The 20,054-nt window shown below is 35.9% G+C and overlaps 1 protein-coding gene across 1 annotated transcript; it reads left to right on the top strand.

Annotated features, from left to right (window-relative positions):
• The first annotated feature begins 562 nt into the window (after positions 1–562).
• On the top strand, positions 563–19,629 carry LOC111058901 (ubiquitin-conjugating enzyme E2Q-like protein 1). The gene is made up of 5 exons (XM_039422636.1): positions 563–644; positions 7,037–8,369; positions 13,997–14,123; positions 17,917–18,181; positions 19,276–19,629. Exons 2-5 carry the CDS (start codon positions 8,063–8,065, stop codon positions 19,405–19,407), a joined length of 831 nt encoding a protein of 276 aa, XP_039278570.1. The 5' UTR covers positions 563–644; positions 7,037–8,062; the 3' UTR covers positions 19,408–19,629.
• Positions 19,630–20,054: the final 425 nt, after the last annotated feature.

The raw sequence follows: 20,054 nt of genomic DNA, 5'->3' as shown, positions 1-20,054 counted from the left end.
TGTTGCGCATTTACGGCGAAACGCGGTAATAGATTTTCATGAAATTTGACAGGTTGGTTCCTTTTTAAATTGCGCGTCGATGTATATACAAGGTTTTTGGAAATTTTGCATTTCAAGGATAATATAAAATGAAAAAGGAGCCTCCTTCATACGCCAATATTACCGTAAAAATCAGACTATAGAATTATTTATCATAAATCAGCTGACCAGTGGTCTATAATACTACCCGTTCAAAAACATCGAACATCTTGAAAATGTATCTTTCCATCAACGTTGTAGACAGTTGCAGCCAGACCAGAAAAAAGCGCTCACACTCGCATTCGGGGACGATACGTCACGGTACGATAGGACAGAAAGCTCTATGTTTATTTAGAATTTTTTCTAGACATTTGAAATTGATAAATTATTTATTAATTTTTGAGAAAACATAGCAACAGGTCAATGTTCTTACTGAGCGCGAGGTCTACTGTTCACAGAACTACTAGTTATTATTATTAACAAGTTTTATAACACTTGTCATTGAGCAATGCACCGTAACTAATTTGTCTTTTTCTATTTTTACAGGTGTGTAAAAAATGAGCCTTAAATCCTTTCAATGCTGTGACTTGTAGAATAACCATCGTACAAGGAACAGACGAGTCAAGGTTAGTTTTTTATTTGGATATTAAGATACTTCGAGTTTATGTAACTGCAGCAATTATAAAATGGGAAACCAAATCTGTTTTCATCGCAGCTGTTTTTTTTTATTCGCCTTGTGTACTGAAGTGTTCGGTTACTATCTTCCTGTTAGTACACGATTTTTGTTAGTCAGAATTTTATTATTCAATACAATAATTATTATTATTTAATATCATACATTGAACACTATTAATTTAAATGATAACCTTAAGGTAGACGCACACAGATCGTCATCGGACGGACGGCACGCATCGGACGGATCGGATGATTAGATTTGATGCATTGTTTTCAATTGGAGTGCGCATACCTATCCGCATCCGTACTGTATAGGTATGCGCACTCCAATTGAAAACAATGCATCAAATCTAATCATCCGATCCGTCCGATGCGTGCCGTCCGTCCGATGACGATCTGTTTGCGCCTACCTCTAATCATCACAAATATAATCACCTTGAGGCGGTGGTAGCAAAAGTGTAATTAAAATAGTGATTTCAATAATATTTTGTATATAGTGTAACTCAGTTAAGATAAATTCCAAGAACTTTTTCCACCTTCCTTATACTGTAGGTATTTTTACAGATATTTTCATTTCAAATATTTCTAATAGTATTTATTTTATCTTTTTTTCACTTTATTTACAAGGAAGTGAATTTTTAACCTATCGAAACACAGCTTTGAACTTTTGGTGTAAGTGTAGGCCTACGTCCAGTGCCAAAATACCTGTCATCAAATTTTTGGTTGGTATCCATTTAGTATGTTATTTTGAGCACAAAATCACAAAAATTAAACGGCGCTCACTATTGTTTTTAAAATAAACTAAGTTCAAAGTAGCACAATTTCACATGCATTTAACCTATAGGTTATGGTTAGCAGCCATAAGTAGCTAAGGTTAGGAAAAGCTTTACGTTAGGAAATCTTTAGGTTAGGAAAGCTGAGGTTAGGGAAAGCTTTGGGTTAGGAAAACTCAAATTAGGAATATCATAATTTGATGATTTTGATAATCAAAATGGCTGGATACATAAAGGTTAAATGCATGTAAAATTGTGCTACTTTGAACTTAGTTTATTTTAAAAACAATTATGACCGCCGTTCAATTTATGTGATTTTGTGCTCAAAATAACGGTGTAAGTGTATGTCCAGTGCCAAAATGCCTGTCATCAAATTTTATATATTTTCTTTATCGTGTATAATTAATTAATTTATTTTTTAGTTTATTTGAATTCGAAGGATTTTATTCATCTTTCTTATCGGTATTTTTATCTACATATTTGAAAGAAGAAATGATCTATATTGAAACTCAGCTTCTAATTAAATATTCTTGTCATATTATTTTTTTCAATTTTGAAATAATTAAATGGTTTAAAGTTTTGAATTATAGTTTGGTGCAATATTTTTGGTTTTCAATCCAATTAAATTCTAAATTTTGGTATGTATATTTCTGGACTCTGGATTTGATTCAAAGTGAAGCAACATAACCTACCTTTTAGACATTGGCTTACTACTATCAAAATTCGGAAAGGGAGCGGTTTTGGGCTAGGCCTGTTGATCCTTTTCTAATCATGTATTTGATAATGTATTGCTAAATGTAAATAAATATGTAATTAATTTAGTTCAGATGAATTTGAAAATTCAAAAGTATACATTTTGAATTAGGCTATACAAAAATATACAATAATATATAATATATATAAATAATAAATAAATATATAATAAAAGTATACATTTTAAGATACAAAAGTATATTATTTTTGAAGTTTCAACTGTAAACATTGGTCCATTCCTTTCAGCTTTTCTTTTCCGTTTTGATTGGCATCTAGCACAACGGAAGTTTCGTGACTCGGCAAATGACCCTTGAACTGTGTTTCCTTTTTTTGGCGGTACCTGAGTTTTCTTTTTTCCAGCGCTAATTTCCTGATGAACAAGCAGTCGCGCTTTTCACCCGATTATTTCGAAAAATACTGTTTCCGCTGTATTGAACTGTCAGGCATGCCTTGTAAATAGCATTATTGCTTTCCATTCAATCGATACTAACAATTTCGCCTGAAGTAGTAATAGCATAGAGAAACGATAGCATAAGCAGATATCCCATGGTATAGGGCATTCATGTCGCAACTTTTGCTGTTATCCCAAGCTGATAGTTCACGTAGTTCTTTTCCATGCAGCTGTGTGACAATGGTAGTCTCTCAAATTGTGCCAATCTTTCACTCTCACCCCAACAAAACAGTAAAAATTTATAATAATCGACAGTAATCGGCTTGAGATAACAGTAAAAGTTGCGACATAAATTCCCTATACCATGGGATATCTACTTACGCTATTGTTTATCTATGGTAATAGCAATAGAGTAAGATGTACTGTCAACAATTCCTTATTTCAGTGCTTCCCATCGCACCAAGATTCACAGTTCAATCTTCAAAGTAAGAATAATATAAATGTATAAAAATTTGTTGAATGAGGATTGATGTTGTGGAATTTTTCCATAGTTGAGAAAAACAGTTTCATTTTGTTATATCCACATTTATGATACACTAGCCGTCAGGCTCGCTTCGCTTGCCATATCAAATTTTATTAGTTACAAATTTTCTTAAATAACTCAATATTATTCGTTACAAGTGGTAATTGAGTGGAATATTTCGAATTAATTTATCAATTTAAGCCATCTAAATTCTAAATTAATAGTTTTAATGTTTATTTTGGACTAAAATTCTATAAAAATTGTACAAGTGAAATTCTAACCGCATCTTGGACTTTGTCATCTATAAATTTGGAAGAAAAATAGCACAAGGACTACCTTATTAGTTTATCTTTCAATGTTATTACATTTGTGTCATTTGCATTGTAAATAAATGAATGAAATGAATAAATGAATCTGTCTAGCCAGGGGGCACCGCCCCCTAGACCCCCGACTGGGTCGTCCAAAAATGAGATCAGCGAGCTCGCTTCGCTCGCCTGCCTTTTTCATTTGAGCATGCTTCATTACATCAGAAAGTCAAAGTACTTCGTCGTTCGATTCAATCACCGATTAATTTCAATTATTTAGTGCAGGGTGGAAAACCTCGTTAGGATATTATGAGGAATATTGTATTTCAAATTCCTTCTAACACAACATTAGTACACCCTAGCTTAGCTTCTGTACTAAATTTGAATAATTTCTGTTCTTTTATTCTCGATAAAGCTGAGAAAAAGCAAAAAATCGCTGGAAAAACGCTAATTTTGGGCATATATTTGACGTTATTGCAAATTCCTTCTAACACAACATTATTACACTCTAGCTGAGCTTCTGTACTAAATTTGAACAATTTCTGTCCATTTGTTCTCGATAAAGCTGAGAAAGCGCTAAAAAACGTTGGAAAAACGCAGATTTTGGGCGTATCTTTGGATTTTTTTTTCCAAATCCGTTCTTAGTGCGCCTCTAAAGGGCCAACTGAACATACCTACCAAATTTGAACGTTTTTGGTCCGGTAGATTTTTAGTTCTGCGAGTGAGTGAGTGAGTCAGTCAGTCAGTGAGTGAGTGCCATTTCGCTTTTATATATTGATGATACATTAATTTCAGAACAACAGTTTCGTGTTGAAACCAACACATCTTCAGCTGTATTTTTACAGTAAATGTATCAGTTTTGTACTGTCAATAATTCTTTAGAAGTTACATTACTTCACTCATAATTGACTAGAAGGAGAAAGAGAAGAAGAATAGTAGAGAAGGGGAAGAAGGAGTACTTGTACGAGAAAAGGGAGGAGGAGATGAGAATGAATTAGAAGAAGAAAAAGGAGCAGAAGAAGGAGAAGAATAAAATTATGAAGGAGGTAGAGTGAGAGAAGAATAAGGTGAAGTGTTAAGCAATAGTGCACTTTCACGTTGATTGACTCTGATTGATCTTGGAATGCCGCTCAGCCGGTTTACGGCGTCGGTGTCGGCACCGTAAACTTAGCCGTAAAACGTAACTTGTCGCATAAACACCGGTATCTGTTACAAAAGTTGCATGCTATAATATCATGTGACCTGGCTGGCTCAGATCTGGTGTCAGAGTTTTCAGGTGGCACCTGATCAATTTCAGGGCCTCTGGCATGACCTAACGACTGTTTGAGGTTAGCCGGGACTGACGGTTAACGAGTCCATCCGTGACACATTACATGTTAACTTGTATGAACTCACATGAGATTTATTTTCAACCATTTTAAATGGTTAGCGTTTGTATTTTTTATGAAGAAATACTAACTGTTCAAAGTGAATCTCTTATCTCACCATATTAAGGTCCACGTTATAATGGCAGTGGAGCGAAAGATAAGGGAACAGCGTTGCCGATTCTCTGCCTTGCCTCTGCTTTCTATAAAGGATTGCAGGTATCGGAATATCTATCTATATTATATATATATATATAAAGCGAAATGGCAATCACTCACTGACTGACTCACTCACTCGGAGAACTAAAAATCTACCAGACCAAAAACGTTCCAATTTGGTAGGTATGTTCAGTTGGCCCTTTAGAGGCGCACTAAGAAATCTTTTGGCAATATTTCAACTCTAAGGGTGGTTTTTAAGGGTTTAAAGTTCGTCTTTTAGCATGTATATTCTTCTTATTCTCTTAATTATAATTGAAAAATGTCCATCCCATATTATGTTAATATAGAACTATATAGAGAGTACCTCTTCGAAACAGTTGTTAACACTGGTAACTAATTGAATAATTTTGTCAGTTTGGCATTAAGTTGAGTTGACTTTGTTAGGTTGGAACCAAGTTGAAGATTGAAATACATTTATCGCGGAAAAATTGATTGGGCACTGCTACTTCAATCAGAGCCATTCCTGTGAATATTATATTACTAGCCGTCAGGCTCGCTTCGCTCGCCATATCCGTTTAGCCAGACGTTTAGTCTGGACCCAGGACTGGATCGTCCTAACATATGATAAAAATGCTCAAATGAAAAATCCAGGCGAGCGAAGCGAGTCTGCTGATCTCATTCTTGGACGATCCAGTCGGGGGTCCAGGGGGCGGAGCCCCCTGGCTAGACGATATGGCGAGCGAAGCGAGCCTAACGGCTAGTCTGATATAATATCAATGGTTTTCATTTAAAATAACCAATTATTATATTTTATTCGTCAAGAAAATGTATTTTTTAATGATTGAATAATAAGTTTTCATGGTTGAGATTGAATATTTTATTAATTAATTATATTCATACATCGTTAAAAAACGAACTGGCAACGTTGCGGAGCTAGAAAAGGATAGAGCTATCTGCTTTGTTGAATGATAGACAAGGATAGGAACACCAATGTCGTCAATCAAATACTGCCATTATGACGTGGACCTCACGAAATAGCCACTAGATCTCAAGGTACGTACATATTTACGCGCCGCGAACATGAGCAATCCACTTTTAATCAGCTGATGCCAAGCTTTTTATATCTGTATCTTACCGTTTCTGTAAAAATAGAAATATAATCAGCTGATTAAAAGTGAATTGCTCATGTTCGCGGCGCGTATATCTGTACGCACCTTTATGCTTACACCATTGCGAATCGCATGATGGGACGGCGACGATTTTAATCATTCAACTACGACTTAAAATATCTCCCGTTGCCATCATGCGAATTGCAGTATTGTGTGCACAAGGCATATATAATTACTTTTTCAAAATAATTGTGTGAAAAACACTGGGGGTTTTCAGTAAAATTTGTTATTTTAATTTATTAAGGTTTTCGTTACATCTTTTTATTTTCATTTAAATTGGAGAATCTTTTTCAATATAATTGTTAAGATCATTATAAGAGTGAGAAAAAGTTGCATCTGAAATTTTTAAGTGGTCTAATAAGCGAGTTATGGGTTGTTGAAGTGCTAAACTCCGTTTTCTTTCCATATCATAAACGGTTTCGAATTTTCCATTGGAGTTTTTTCAATACATTCAGTATATCATTGGCTTTGTTCTAATATGCGTTTTTTCAAGATTAATGCCAAAATAAACAAGCTATCGAATTTACAAAAAATGTTCCTTTTTTATTTGTGAACGATATGGGGAATAAAATGTTTTAGTTTGGAAAGATACATTTTTCAAATTTTTAAGAGAAGTTCTAATAATATAGTCAAAACCGTTGATGATCTGGAAAGAAAACGGAATCTGGAAAGTTAGCACTTCAACAACCCATAACTCGCTTATTAGACGACTTAGAAATTTCAGATGCAACTTTTTCTCACTCTTATAATGATCTTAACAATTATATTGAAAAAGATTATCCAATTTAAATAATAAAAGAAATGTACGAAACAGCCTTAACTGCTCATTTCTGATGGAGAGCCGTTTGTTTTTGTGAGGCTCTATGGAAAACTGTTTTCTGATTCATGACCATTCATTTGTTACAGGTTTCCAGAGTATAGAACTCTGTCAGACCATTGCTAGCGTCTGCAATCCTTCAGTCGTGATGATGCTTCGTTGAACCTGAACTACCTACCCTACTCAAACTGGCCTCATCTAACCTAACCTGAACCAAACTCCCAGTGACTGCAAAAACTCAGCAGCTAGACTTCAAACACAATTCTCACCATAAAAACCTAATTAGGCTATTATCAGAAACGGATATAGCCTACTATTTCTCTGTAGAGTTGATCTCAGCTATTGTAATCTCTACAGTAGGTCTACCTACACAGTTTGAAGCTAAAGCATAACCTCACTCCTCAAATTCAAATTTCATGTTTGTTAAATTTGTAAACTAACTTGATCCTTATCTCCAGTTCAAATGTCTTTGTACTTTTAACTTTAAAACAAATCCTGAACTTCAATTCAGACCTAACCTAGCCTTAACTTTAGTTTAAACCCCGTCTGCTTTGAAATTGAAACCTAACCTAGAGTAACCTGAAGTTGTTTTCAAACGTTGAAAGTAGACTATTGTTAACTTTAAAGCTGAAACTCGAGCAACCCTAACCTAAACATTACTTTTCAACTAAAATAAGCTTTGAAACTTTAATTAAACCAAACTTAAAGTCCAGTTTACTTCAATTCAACCTTAACTTTAGCTCAAACATCTATTTACCTAGTAAGTTTGTGAAACTGAAATTAAACCTAACCTAAACTACAGTTCACTTTAATTCAACCGTAACTTCAGTTCAAACACCAATTTACATAGTAAGTTTTGAAACTGAAATTAAACCTAACCTAAACTTCTGTTTACCTTACTTCAACCTAAACTTTACATCAACTTGGATACTGAAATAAAACCTTCACTAAACTCCAGTTTACTAAACTTGAAATACACATCAGTATTTGAAGTTATAGCTGAGACTCGACCTAACCTATACATAAACTACTAACCTAACATCAACGAATTATTATCCCAACTCTTTAATATACATTTCAAACCTCAAATGATCTCCCAACTTTAAGTCGACAAGATGACGTCAAAATCGAAAGAGAAAATGGCAGCCGCCTTCCGTAAGCTGTTCCACACTGGTGACAAGCACGGGGGCGGAGGCGGTGATAAGACAGGGGCAGTTGCCGCCCCCGGCTCGCCCGCGGGGGCCGCTCGCCGCCTCCTGGGTCGCCATGGGTGGGACCACGTGGTTTCGCCTGCCGCCTCCGATAAGGGCGGCAACGGCCCCTCTAACGGCGGGGGCAGTGGAGGCGGAAGCGGAGGCGGAGGATTCTTTAAGAAGAAGAGTTCGTCTAGCTCCACTGCGCTACCTACTGCTAATGCGGAAAGTGAGTTGATTTATTATTTTAATTCAAACCAAATTTATTTCCTCCATGAAATTGAACTAAAGTGAGGTCCACGTTATAATGGCAGTGGTGAAAAATAGGAGAAAAACATTGCCGATCCTCAGTCTTGTCAATGCCTTCTATAGACGGTAGCCGATACAGGTTTAATTGATATGTAATATTAACTGTTCATTCTCATTTAAATAATCAATTAACAATAATATTAACTTAATAATCCTTAACTTTTGAACAACATTAACATTTTATCAAAATAGTACAGGTTCAGCCTAGTTTTTCCTCCAATGTCATAATCGTATTATGCTTATAGTGTTTTATACAATAAATAAATTATTATATTTTATTAAGCAAGAAATTATATTTTTCAATAATTCATAATGAATTTTCATAATTTAGATGAAATATGTTGTTGATTAATTATTAATTCTACATTGTTAAAAGACAATCTGGCAACATAGCAAAGCGGGAAAGGGATAGCGCTATCCGCTTTGTGAATGATAGAGAAGGATATAGATAGAATTGCTTAGGCCGGTTACAGAGCTCGACCGACCGTCAGTGCGTACGTCAGTCGCGCTTGTCTTTTCCATAGATATTCCATGTATCCGTACAGAGCAGGACTGACGGCACGCACGCGCACTGTCAGGACCATGCGTTTTATACAGCGTACGAAAACCATCGGTCGAGCTCGTGCGCATCCGTTCCATCGGTCGACTGACGCGCTATTGAAAAAAATTGAATCTTTCAGAGCTGTACTGATCATTAGCTCGATCGCAACATAACCAATGTGCTGACACCTCTGCCCGACAATCAATATTGAATTGAATAGCATAATGAATGAATTCAATATTAATAGTGTCATATTTGAATTCAGAGTTTTTCTATACATTTCTTCAATCATTTCTAAATTTTTTATTGAAAAAATCATATATTATTAATATTATCTACATTTATTTGAGTAGATTAAAGTGACTGCAAGTATTCCCAATGGTGATACAAGCTCGAAATAACTCATCAAAATTTCTGATGGAGATTCTGAGGTAGTTGAGAAATGTATCTTCACCCCAAGCAATGATTTATATAATGGTACTAAATTCCCTTTGAAATGCTCTTTGGGCGACCATCGGGTGAACTTGATATCTACGTCTTTTAATCTTCCGTTTACGAAGATAATAAGCTGCAATTGAACAATCTGTAAAGGCGTCCATTTTGTGAGTCAGAAAAACTGATGTATGGTCAGGATGGTGCATACGCACTGACGGTCGGTCGAGCTCTGTAACCGGCCTTATCAAACACTGCCATTATAACGTGGACCTCACTATATTAATATAAAAATATCCAAACACCCCTTTCGTGGGTAGAGAATTGAGACGAATAAAGGTCGGGACACATGACACATATGTGTCACACACATATGACACACGGTACCGAGCCCGTGCCGAGGTACGACCGAGCTACGCCCGCAACTCGGTGATGATGGTAGAGGAACACACATATCCGTGCGACAGCCGAGCGGCAGCAGTGTCCGTCTCAGTTCTGTAGTGCTACTGTGGTCTCATTTCTAAATGTGTTAAACTATTGTCAACAATATAACACTATTAAAGCTTGTTATATCCGATTTAAATTATATTTTCCAATTTTAAACTAATTACCTGTAGAATATGAGAATCATAGTGCTGGTATATATTTCGGTGCATAACAATACCGTAATGTATACATACGGTAACAATCAGTCATGTATCGGAAATATATATCAGCAATAAAATTGTTATCTTCTGCCTTTAACGTAATTAGTTTTAAATTTAAAATTTAAGACACAGTCACGGGTTCCTTCTTTTATACATTTTGTTGTTTATTTTATTATCTATATATATAAAAGCGAAATGGCACTCACTCACTGACTGACTGACTGACTCACTCACTCACTCGCAAACTAAAAATCTACCGGACCAAAAACGTTCAAATTTGGTAGGTATGCTCAGTTGGCCCTTTAGAGGCGCACTAAGAAATCTTTTGGCAATATTTAACTCTAAGGGTGGTTTTTAAGGGTTTAAAGTTCGTCTTTCAGCATGTATATTATTCTTCTCCCAATCTCTTAATTATAATTGAAATTTCCATATCATATATCATATGTTACTATAGAACTATAATCTAGATAGAGTTCCTCTTCGAAACAGTTGTTAACTGGCAACTAAATTAATAATTTTGTCAGGTTGGCATTAAGTTGCGTTGACTTTGTTAGGTTGGCACCAAGTTGAAGATTTCAATGCATTTATCGCGGAAAAATTGATTGGGCACTGCTACTTCAATCCTGGGAATATTATATTACTAGCCGTCAGGCTCGCTTCGCTCGCCATATCCGTTTAGCCAGACGTTTAGTCTGGACCCCCGATTGTCCTAACATATGATTAAAAATGCTCAAATGAAAAATGCAGGCGAGCGAAGCGAGCCTGCTGATGTCACTCTTGGACGATCCAGTCGGGGGTCCAGGAGGCAGAGCCCCCTTGCTAGACGGATATGGCGAGCGAAGCGAGCCTGACGGCTAGTTTATTATAATATTATGTCTATCATACCTTTGGCTTAACTTTTTATTTGGTTAAAGTTTTACTTTTAACTTATTTGTCCGTTCAATCATATTTCTCATCACTTTGATCGTACAAAACTGGAAAATTCCGTATCTCTTCAAAAAGTTTTTTACTTTCTATGTTAAACGAGGTCGCACCGTCACCGTCAAAAAGTAAACTGAACTAGTCGGTGACGGCGCGGGCACGGCTCGGGCATTAAACACGGCAACGGTGCTGACACGGTGCGGTAGTATGTGTCCCTACAAGTTTAAAAGCATTTGTTTTCTCACTCGCCGTAGTACTTCCGACATTCGGCCGTACCGCGGCGCGGGCTCGGTGCCGTTATGTGTGTCTCGGCCACAATAGAAATGTAACTCAACTTTTAATGAGGTACACGTTTAGAGCAATTGAAATTGAAATTGAAACTATTTATTGCCAAAATCAAAAGTACATACAAGCAGCAATATCTGTAACCTAGAATTAAAACATGAAAAAAACCAAGTACAATATGTGTGTTCATAAATCATTAATCCTAACTCATCAATTTGGCAGACACTAGCATAAGATGAACTTGTTCGCTAGTGCCGGTTGCATCAAACAAAATAGGTAACCAAAAATAAATACAAAAGACAGCAAGACAGTGCTGGCCCATCTTCAACTAACAGCATACCAAAACAATAAATCCAAAATCAACAATCCATATTATTGTTTCTTTAGAAATTATATGACTACAGACTTGTCAATAATTTTCCATTTGTCATAATTTCTGCAATTTTTGTAAACTCGGTTTATCACGATGTTACAGTGAGGTCCATGAGTTATAATAAAAGTATTTGAAAGCATTGATGTTGCTATCCTTGTCTATCATTCGTCAAATCAGATAGTACTATCCTTTTCTAGCCCTGCAACATTGCTAGGTCGTGTTTCAACAATTTTTGTAGAAATATAAATAATTAAAGAAATATGTAATCTCTATATCTATACAAATAAAAATCGATCCTCAAATTTTGACATTCAATAACTTTTTTATGTGTGCACCGAATTTGATGTTTTTTTTTGTTGTGTTTGTTATGTTCAGGACCAGGTTTATGGCCTATCAAATTTAAAAACCAACCTCAGGACTCTTTCCTAAGGCTCTTCAAAGTTTTTACTTTCCTTGCCCTATTACCATAGGTAAGGAAAGTATTGCTTTCCGAAAAAAATTAAGGTACCGCAATTTCTAAATTTCTAAACGTTTCAAGGTTCCCTGAGTCCAAAAAACTGGTTTTTGGGTATTGGTCTGTATGTGTGTGTGTGTGTGTGTGTATGAATGTATGTGCGTCTGTGTACACGATATCTCATCTCCCAATTAACGGAATGACTTGAAATTTGGAACTTAAGGTCCTTCACTATAAGGATCCGACACGAACAATTTCGATCAAATGCAATTCAAGATGGCGGCTAAAATGGCGAAAATGTTGTCAAAAACAGGGTTTTTCGTGATTTTCTCGGAAACGGCTCCAACGATTTTGATCAAATTTATACCTAAAATAGTCATCGATAAGCTCTATCAACTGCCACAAGTCCCATATCTGTAAAAATTTCAGGAGCTCCTACCCATCAATGCAGGTAGATTCCGAATAATCAGGCTTCAGATACAATTTAAACAAAAAAAAATCAAGTGGAGTAGATTGAGCATGAAAATCTCTACAATTAATGTTCAGTAACATTTTCACCTAAAATTGAAAATAAGCTTGAAATTCGAGAAAATGTGATTATTCAATTGCAAATTATTGTTGATTCTATCAAATCATTCACTATGAAGAGATAGCAGACCTCATGTGTGTCTCCAGCGTTATTGCCCTGTCACCAGCTGGCTCAAATCTTTGAATAGTAGACTTGAAATGCGCGGGTACACTAGTGTCAGGTGATCAATTTTCATAACGGCAAGGAAAGTTGTGTGAGTGCGCCACACCAGATTTTTTTACAAGTCATCCTTATGGGAGAAGATTTGTGTGCTGGCCACACACAGAAATAAAAATCAGATGTTATAATCATTGTGTCATCCAACAGCTGTCGGTAGATAGTAGACAAGAGTGTGTGCTGCTCCATAACCGCCCATGTATTTTATTCTAAACAACCCGACTAAAAATCAAAATGACGGTTCTGAAAGGCCTCAGGTTGAAGACTAAAAGCATAGCCACCTCTAATACAAGGCCCCGGCTTACGATATTGCAACGTCGCAGCGTAGGTCTAGAATCTAATACATGATTGGTGAAAAAGATTTAAAAGATACCAGCTGATCTTTTTCACCAATCATGTATTGGATGCTAGGCCTACGCTGCGACGTTGCAATATCGTATGCCGGGGCCTTGTATTAGAGGTGGCTATGCTAAAAGACATTGCTTTTTTCGAATAATTGTGCTGTCTTCGGTGTTTAGAATTAATTGTTTTTCAGTAAATTATTACTATATAACTAAGCACATAGGGAGTCCATATTGAGATATAAATGTAAATACTGATTGTTGGATAATTTTCATAGAAATGTAGTGCATATTAGATTAAGCTAAGGCTAAGCACACATGAGGAGGCGTGGCTTGGTGATACAAAGTGTTGATCTTAAGGAGATTGCCTTATCACACCGTTCCACGCCATGCCCGATTCAGTGTGTGTGAGTTCTTCCATTCCAACCAATAAGCAAGAAGCACCTGGATGCAAAATGCCGCATCGCGCCTCCACAGGTGTGCATCCAGCTAAAGTTTGTCATGAGATGCATTAATTATTTGGCGGTATGAAGTTCGCCGGGCCAGCTAGTGTTATAATAAAAATATTTGAAAGCATTGGTGTTGCTATCCTTGTCTATCATTCGTCAAATCAGATAGTACAGTACTATCCTTTTCTAGCTCTGCAACATTGCTAGGTCGTGTTTCAACAATTTTTGTATAAATATAAATAATCAAAGAAATATGTACCTAATCTCAATAAACTCTATTATATTGGCAAGAAATCGTGCGAGTCCAAGTCTGAAGTTATTTTATACAAACTATTATATTATAGTGATTTGATTTGCAGACTCGCTACGCGTGCGCACAAGACGTCTGATGAAGGAGCTGAAGGACATCCAGCGAAGTTCTGACCGTACCGACCATATATTCACCGTAGAACTTATCAATGATAATCTCTTCGAGTGGCACATCAGGTTGGTCATTGGTCATTCATCATTTTTGAATCTCTTCTTATTAAGCTTCATTTACACCAAAGTTGTCAACAATATCATAGAGGAAAGATAGCATAAGAAGATATCCCATCGTGTTGTGTATCAAGTTGAGACGATACTGTATCAAGTTGAGATGATACAGGTATCATATTGTGTTGATTCTGTATCATATTGGGTTGATACTGTACTAGTTGACCGAGCGAAGTGAGGTCTAAGATTCAAGTCGACGGTTTGGAATTTCTCTTAATGTTTAAATGTTTATATGTTGCGCATTTACGGCGAAGCGCGTTAATAGATTTTCATGAAATTTGACAGGTATGTTCCTTTTTTAATTGCGCGTCGACGTATATACAAGGTTTTTGGAAATTTTGCATTTCAAGGATAATATAAAAGGAAAAAGGAGCCTCCTTCATATGCCAATATTAGAGTAAAAATCAGCCTATAGAATTATTCATCATAAATCAGCTGACAAGTGATTACACAGATGTGTGGAGAAGCCAGTCTATTGCTGTATTTCCATAAGGTCTATAGTTTCAATCAGGTAACTCACGCAGTATTCTCATCCAGAAGTACCTGATTGAAACTATAGACCTTATGGAAATACAACAATAGACTGGCTTCTCCACACATCTGTGTAATCACTTGTCAGCTGATTTATGATGAATAATTCTATAGTCTGATTTTTACTCTAATATTGGCATATGAAGGAGGCTCCTTTTTCCTTTTATATTATCCTTGAAATGAAAGATTACAAAAACCTTGTATATACGTCGACGCGCAATTAAAAAAGGAACATACCTGCCAAATTTCATGAAAATCTATTACCGCGTTTCGCCGTAAATGCGCTACATAAAAACATATAAGTACATTCAAACATTCAAGCATTGAGAAATGCCAAACCGTCGACTCGGTCAATTATATTGCGTTGATATGATACAGTATCATATAACACAATATGATACAGTATAAAACTATAAACCAGAGAAAATATAGCATAATAAGAAGATATCCCATGGTGTTGTTTATCAAGTTGAAACGATACTGTATCAAGTTGAGATGATACAGGTATCATATTGGGTTGATACTGTATTATTTTGCGTTGATATGATACAGTGTCACAAAATGATACAGTATAAAACCATAAACCAGAATAAAGATAGCATAAGAAGATATCCCATCGCATAGGGCGTGTATGTTTCAAATGTCAATGTTAACTCAAGCCGATAGTCCTAGTTGAGATGATACAGGTATCATATTGGGTTGATACTGTATTATATTGCGTTGATTTGATACAGTGTCACAAAATGATACAGTATAAAACCATAAACCAGAATAAAGATAGCATAAGAAGATATCCCATGCCATAGGGCGTGTATGTTTCAAATGTCAATGTTAACTCAAGCCGATAGTCCTAGTAGTTCTTTTTCGTGAAGCTATGTGACGCTAGTAGTCTCTCATACTGTGCCGTTCTTACACTATCACTCGGCCAAAACACTACCTAATAAGAGACAGAAGTCGACAGTAATCGGCTTGAAATTTGGAAGATAAACGACCTATACCATGGGGTATCTTATGCTAAGGCCCGCCGCAAAGTAGACCCACGCTAATCCACGAAAAGCAACCCACACCGTGGGATGTTTTGTAAACCATTGCCATAGAATTATTCATAATCAATCAGCTGACAAGTGGATTATACATTGCATGTTGTATTATTATCATTACACAGATTTCTGGAGAAACCTAGCAATGTTACAAAACATCCCACGGCGTGGGTTGCTTTTCGTGGATTACAAGGTCTATAAATACAGGTCATGACATAATCCCGTGATGCATTGAAAAATCGCCATTTTATGGGGTTCAAGTTCACCAATTTTCAAATTTATCAGCTGTTTTCATTATAGATTGAACAACATCATGTATATTTTGTTATATTGTTCAAGGGATATTGCTTGGCTTTGAATTGTAAAATAAATTGTTCCGACAGAATAATAATATTTGAATTCCAACTAGGAACTGAAATGTTGATTTTTAGATTTAATTGATCGAGAACTTGAAACTCTTTTTTAAGTAGGCCTCACATATTTCTGTCTTGTCTAAATGCCTTATGAATAATAATCCTTAAGTTACAAGAATAAGAACAATTTTTAATAATAATTAAATGAACAATTGAAGCATTTATTATTGAAATTTCATTATTAAAAAATTGGAAACCTGAATTCACATATTATCTGAATTAGAATATTGTTTTTAAATTGCATAATTTTGTTACGAGCAAATCGAATGAGATTGGATTTTCAAATTTACCGCCATAAAGACCCCATAAAATGGCCGCTTCATAAGGAACACGAGTGCCATGACCTGTAATTATAGACCTTGGTGGATTAGCGTGGGTCTACTTTGCGGTGGGCCTAACTTATCTCTGTGGTATCGCCATAAATGATACATTATCACTACACATGATACAGTATCACCACACATGATACAGTATCACCCTACATAATACATTATCACCACACATGATACAGTGTCATCTCAATTTGATACACAACATCATGGGATATCCGTTAGTGTGTTGCATTTTGCAAGCACCTTGTCTTGTCTGACGCCGTTATACGTTAGCCAGAAGTAATTTACAACTATCTATCTATCTGTATAGTACACAAACAGTTTTCTGCAAAAACTTTGTTAATTGCTTTGTAAAAAACAAGTGGCTGTTCTCAAATGTAGAGAAACAGAAGTTGTCAATTTTTTTTCCAGAGAGTGTAGTCGACGTGGACTTGTAGAGGGTGAACATTTTGTTGGCAACTTTCTCAGTGTTTCCCACTCTAAGTTGGAAACAACAATTTTGTTAAAACAAGGATTTTTACAAGTTGACGAAAAATGAAGTTGTCATTGTTTTTGCTTAGAGAGTGTAGTCGACGTGGACTTGTAGAGGGTGAACATTTCGTTGGCAACTTTCTCAGTGTTTCCCACTCTAAGTTGGAAACAACAATTTTGTTAAAACAAGGATTTTTACAAGTTGTCGACAAAATGTTGCCGTGCTTTCTTGATAAATTGCCGCAATTAATTGAAATCTCAGTTGACAACCCTGGTGTAAACGTGGTTTTTTTATTATTTGTAAAAGTGGTGAGTGAAAATAAATAAATGAAGTGGTAAGTAAATAAATCAACTCTTGTTGATTCAATCCAATCTAGTTTTTTTATACTTTATTCTAGTGATGTTATCCAAAATTAATTATTATTAAACGGAAATCATTGCACCCCGAAGACTTTTGCTACTGCAAATATTGACAACAGGGTAAACAGCTAGATGGAAATTCGATGAGCGCTTCTATTCAAAAATTATTTGTCAGCCCGGGAATTTCTATCTGTATCTAAAATTACATTTTCAGGTAATAGGTTGATCAATTTATTCATTACGGTACGGTACATACTATTCATCAGTGTTTATTAATCAACAACTCAAAATAACTTGTTTTTCTTCAATGTTTTTCTTCATCACAAACTGTTTACTATTTAATGACTTTTTTCATTAAAAAGATCGACTAGCAGTCAATTTTTCAATATATGAATTTATTCACTTCTTGTGACAACAAACAGTGAGCTTATATATTTCCTTTTTTAACGTGGTTGTCCGTTACACCTACCAATCAAAGTCCATATTCATTAGTTTTCTTGTTTTATTTTACATATTTAATATCATTTATTGAATCGCTTACATATTTGGTTTATTTTCACTCTAATATCATCCTCTAACATCAAATCGTCGGTTGCAGGTTGTACCGGATCGACGCCGAAAGCGACCTGGCCGCTGACATGCGCGAGCTTGGCGTCGCGTGCATTTCGCTGCACTTGCTCTTCCCCGACAACTTCCCGTTCGAGCCGCCGTTCATGCGCGTCGTGTCGCCGCGCATCGAGAAGGGATTCGTGATGGAGGGAGGAGCCATCTGCATGGAATTGCTCACACCGCGAGGCTGGGCCAGCGCATACACTGTCGAAGCAATAGTCATGCAGTTTGCTGCCAGCCTCGTCAAGGGACAGGTTAGTGTGTAATTTTATAGAGAAAAGATAGCATAAAATGATATCCCATGCTGTTGTGTATCAAGATGAGATGATACTGTACCATATTGTATTGATACTGTACCATATTGTATTGATACTGTATCATATTGTATTGATATTGTATCACTTAGTGGTAATATTGTATCATTTATACTGATATCATAGAGGAAAGATAGTATAAGAAGGTGTGATGATACTGTATCACCACAGCATGGAATTGAGGGTGGAATTGGACCTTGAGGGTGGGCCAGCGCATATACTGTCGAAGCTATATTATCATGCAGTTTGCTGTCAAAGGACAGTTTTGTGTGTAATATCATTGAGAAAAGATAGCATAAGATGATATCCCATGGAGATGTGTATAAAGTTGAGATGATACTGTATCATTTTGTGTTGATACTGTATTATGTGTGGTGATACTGTATCATGTGTGGTGATACCATAGTGTAATGATAGCATAAGAAGATGGTGTTGTGTATCAAGTGGAGATGATACTATAATATAATATTGTGTTGATACTGTATCACTTTGTGGTGATACTGTATCATTTATTTTGATACCGCAGAGAAAAGATAGCTTAAGTAGATATCCCATGGTTGGCAGTTCTTCGGTCTCTAGTTCATCAGCTGATCAACTTTGTCTCTTTGTCAAAAAGTAGCTTGTATCGGAATTCATAGACTTTTCCTAATCACTGAATCTATCATCATTATTCATTATACTATTACAATTATTATTATGTCACAATTTTTCTATGTATTTAAACACGACATGCAGTCAAATATTTATTTAAATAATTAAAAACCTTCACTTACTGACTGAAGTACTTTCGACCGTCTAGCGATAATTTTCAACAGTCTGTTGATCAACTTTGTCAAAAGAAATAATTGTAAATATAAAATGTCTGTTTTGTGTATCAAGTTGAGATGATACTGTTCATATTGTGTTGATACTGTATCATGCGTGGTGATACCATAGTTTAATGATTGCATAAGAAGATATCCCATGGTGTTGTGTATCAAGTTGAGATGATACTGTATCATATTGTGTTAACACTGTATCATGTGATGTTGCAGGGAAGAATAGCTAGGAAACCAAAAAGCGGAAGCAAAGACTTCAACCGACGACTGGCTGAGGAATCTTTTCGGAGTTTGGTGAAAACGCACGAGAAATACGGTTGGGTCACTCCTCCGCTGGCGGATGGTTAACCATTCGGCGAGTTGGCGATTCGTCAAGAAACCATCTGGAGAATCGTTCGACCACCCGTCAAGTAACTATCAGAGACACTGATTCCTTCCAATAATTGTAATTTTTGTCTTACCGTTGTTATCAGCTGTAATTTAACAGTCCTGTTGATGTTTGTGTAATAATATAATTATTATAGTGATTCCATTCCATTATATATATACAATATAATATATGTGTATGTATTATGTGTATTTCCTTGCCACTAGCTAGATTTTTTATTAATGATAAAATTATTCCTAAAAACATCGAAAAACTTTTAGGCATTGCAATTGATGGAGAATAATTATTACAACTAGATAATTATTAGTTGTGATAAGATAATTATCTAATTACAGCTAGGGAATTAGTGCAATCAGAATTTAGATTAAGTAGTGTTGATTTATATTTTGTATATTAAAAATTTGTGTAGTATAAGTTCACATAGGGCCGGTTTCCCTGCTCGGGATTTGGCTAAGGCGGGATGCACACCGGAGAAACGCATTTCGTGAAGCCCTCTTTCATGAGACTTGTTTCATGCAATCCGTTTCACTCGCACATGCGTACAAAAGAAACGTTCCCTGCTTAATCTTATCAGTCGATTGCGAGCAACTTTCGTTTCACGTTTCCT

The sequence above is a fragment of the Nilaparvata lugens genome, chromosome 3 (genome assembly GCF_014356525.2).
Source record: "Nilaparvata lugens isolate BPH chromosome 3, ASM1435652v1, whole genome shotgun sequence".
Lineage (NCBI taxonomy): Eukaryota > Metazoa > Arthropoda > Insecta > Hemiptera > Delphacidae > Nilaparvata > Nilaparvata lugens.
Note: the sequence above shows the minus strand (reverse complement) of the source record. Positions and strands in the feature narration are given on the sequence as shown.

Coding starts and splice junctions, on each gene's coding strand:
- LOC111058901 (XM_039422636.1), top strand. CDS start 8,063: ATGACGTCAAAATCGAAAGAGAAAATGGCAGCCGCCTTCCGTAAGCTG. Junction 8,370..13,996: donor ACCTACTGCTAATGCGGAAA/GTGAGTTGATTT, acceptor TTTGATTTGCAG/ACTCGCTACGCGTGCGCACA. Junction 14,124..17,916: donor CTCTTCGAGTGGCACATCAG/GTTGGTCATTGG, acceptor CGTCGGTTGCAG/GTTGTACCGGATCGACGCCG.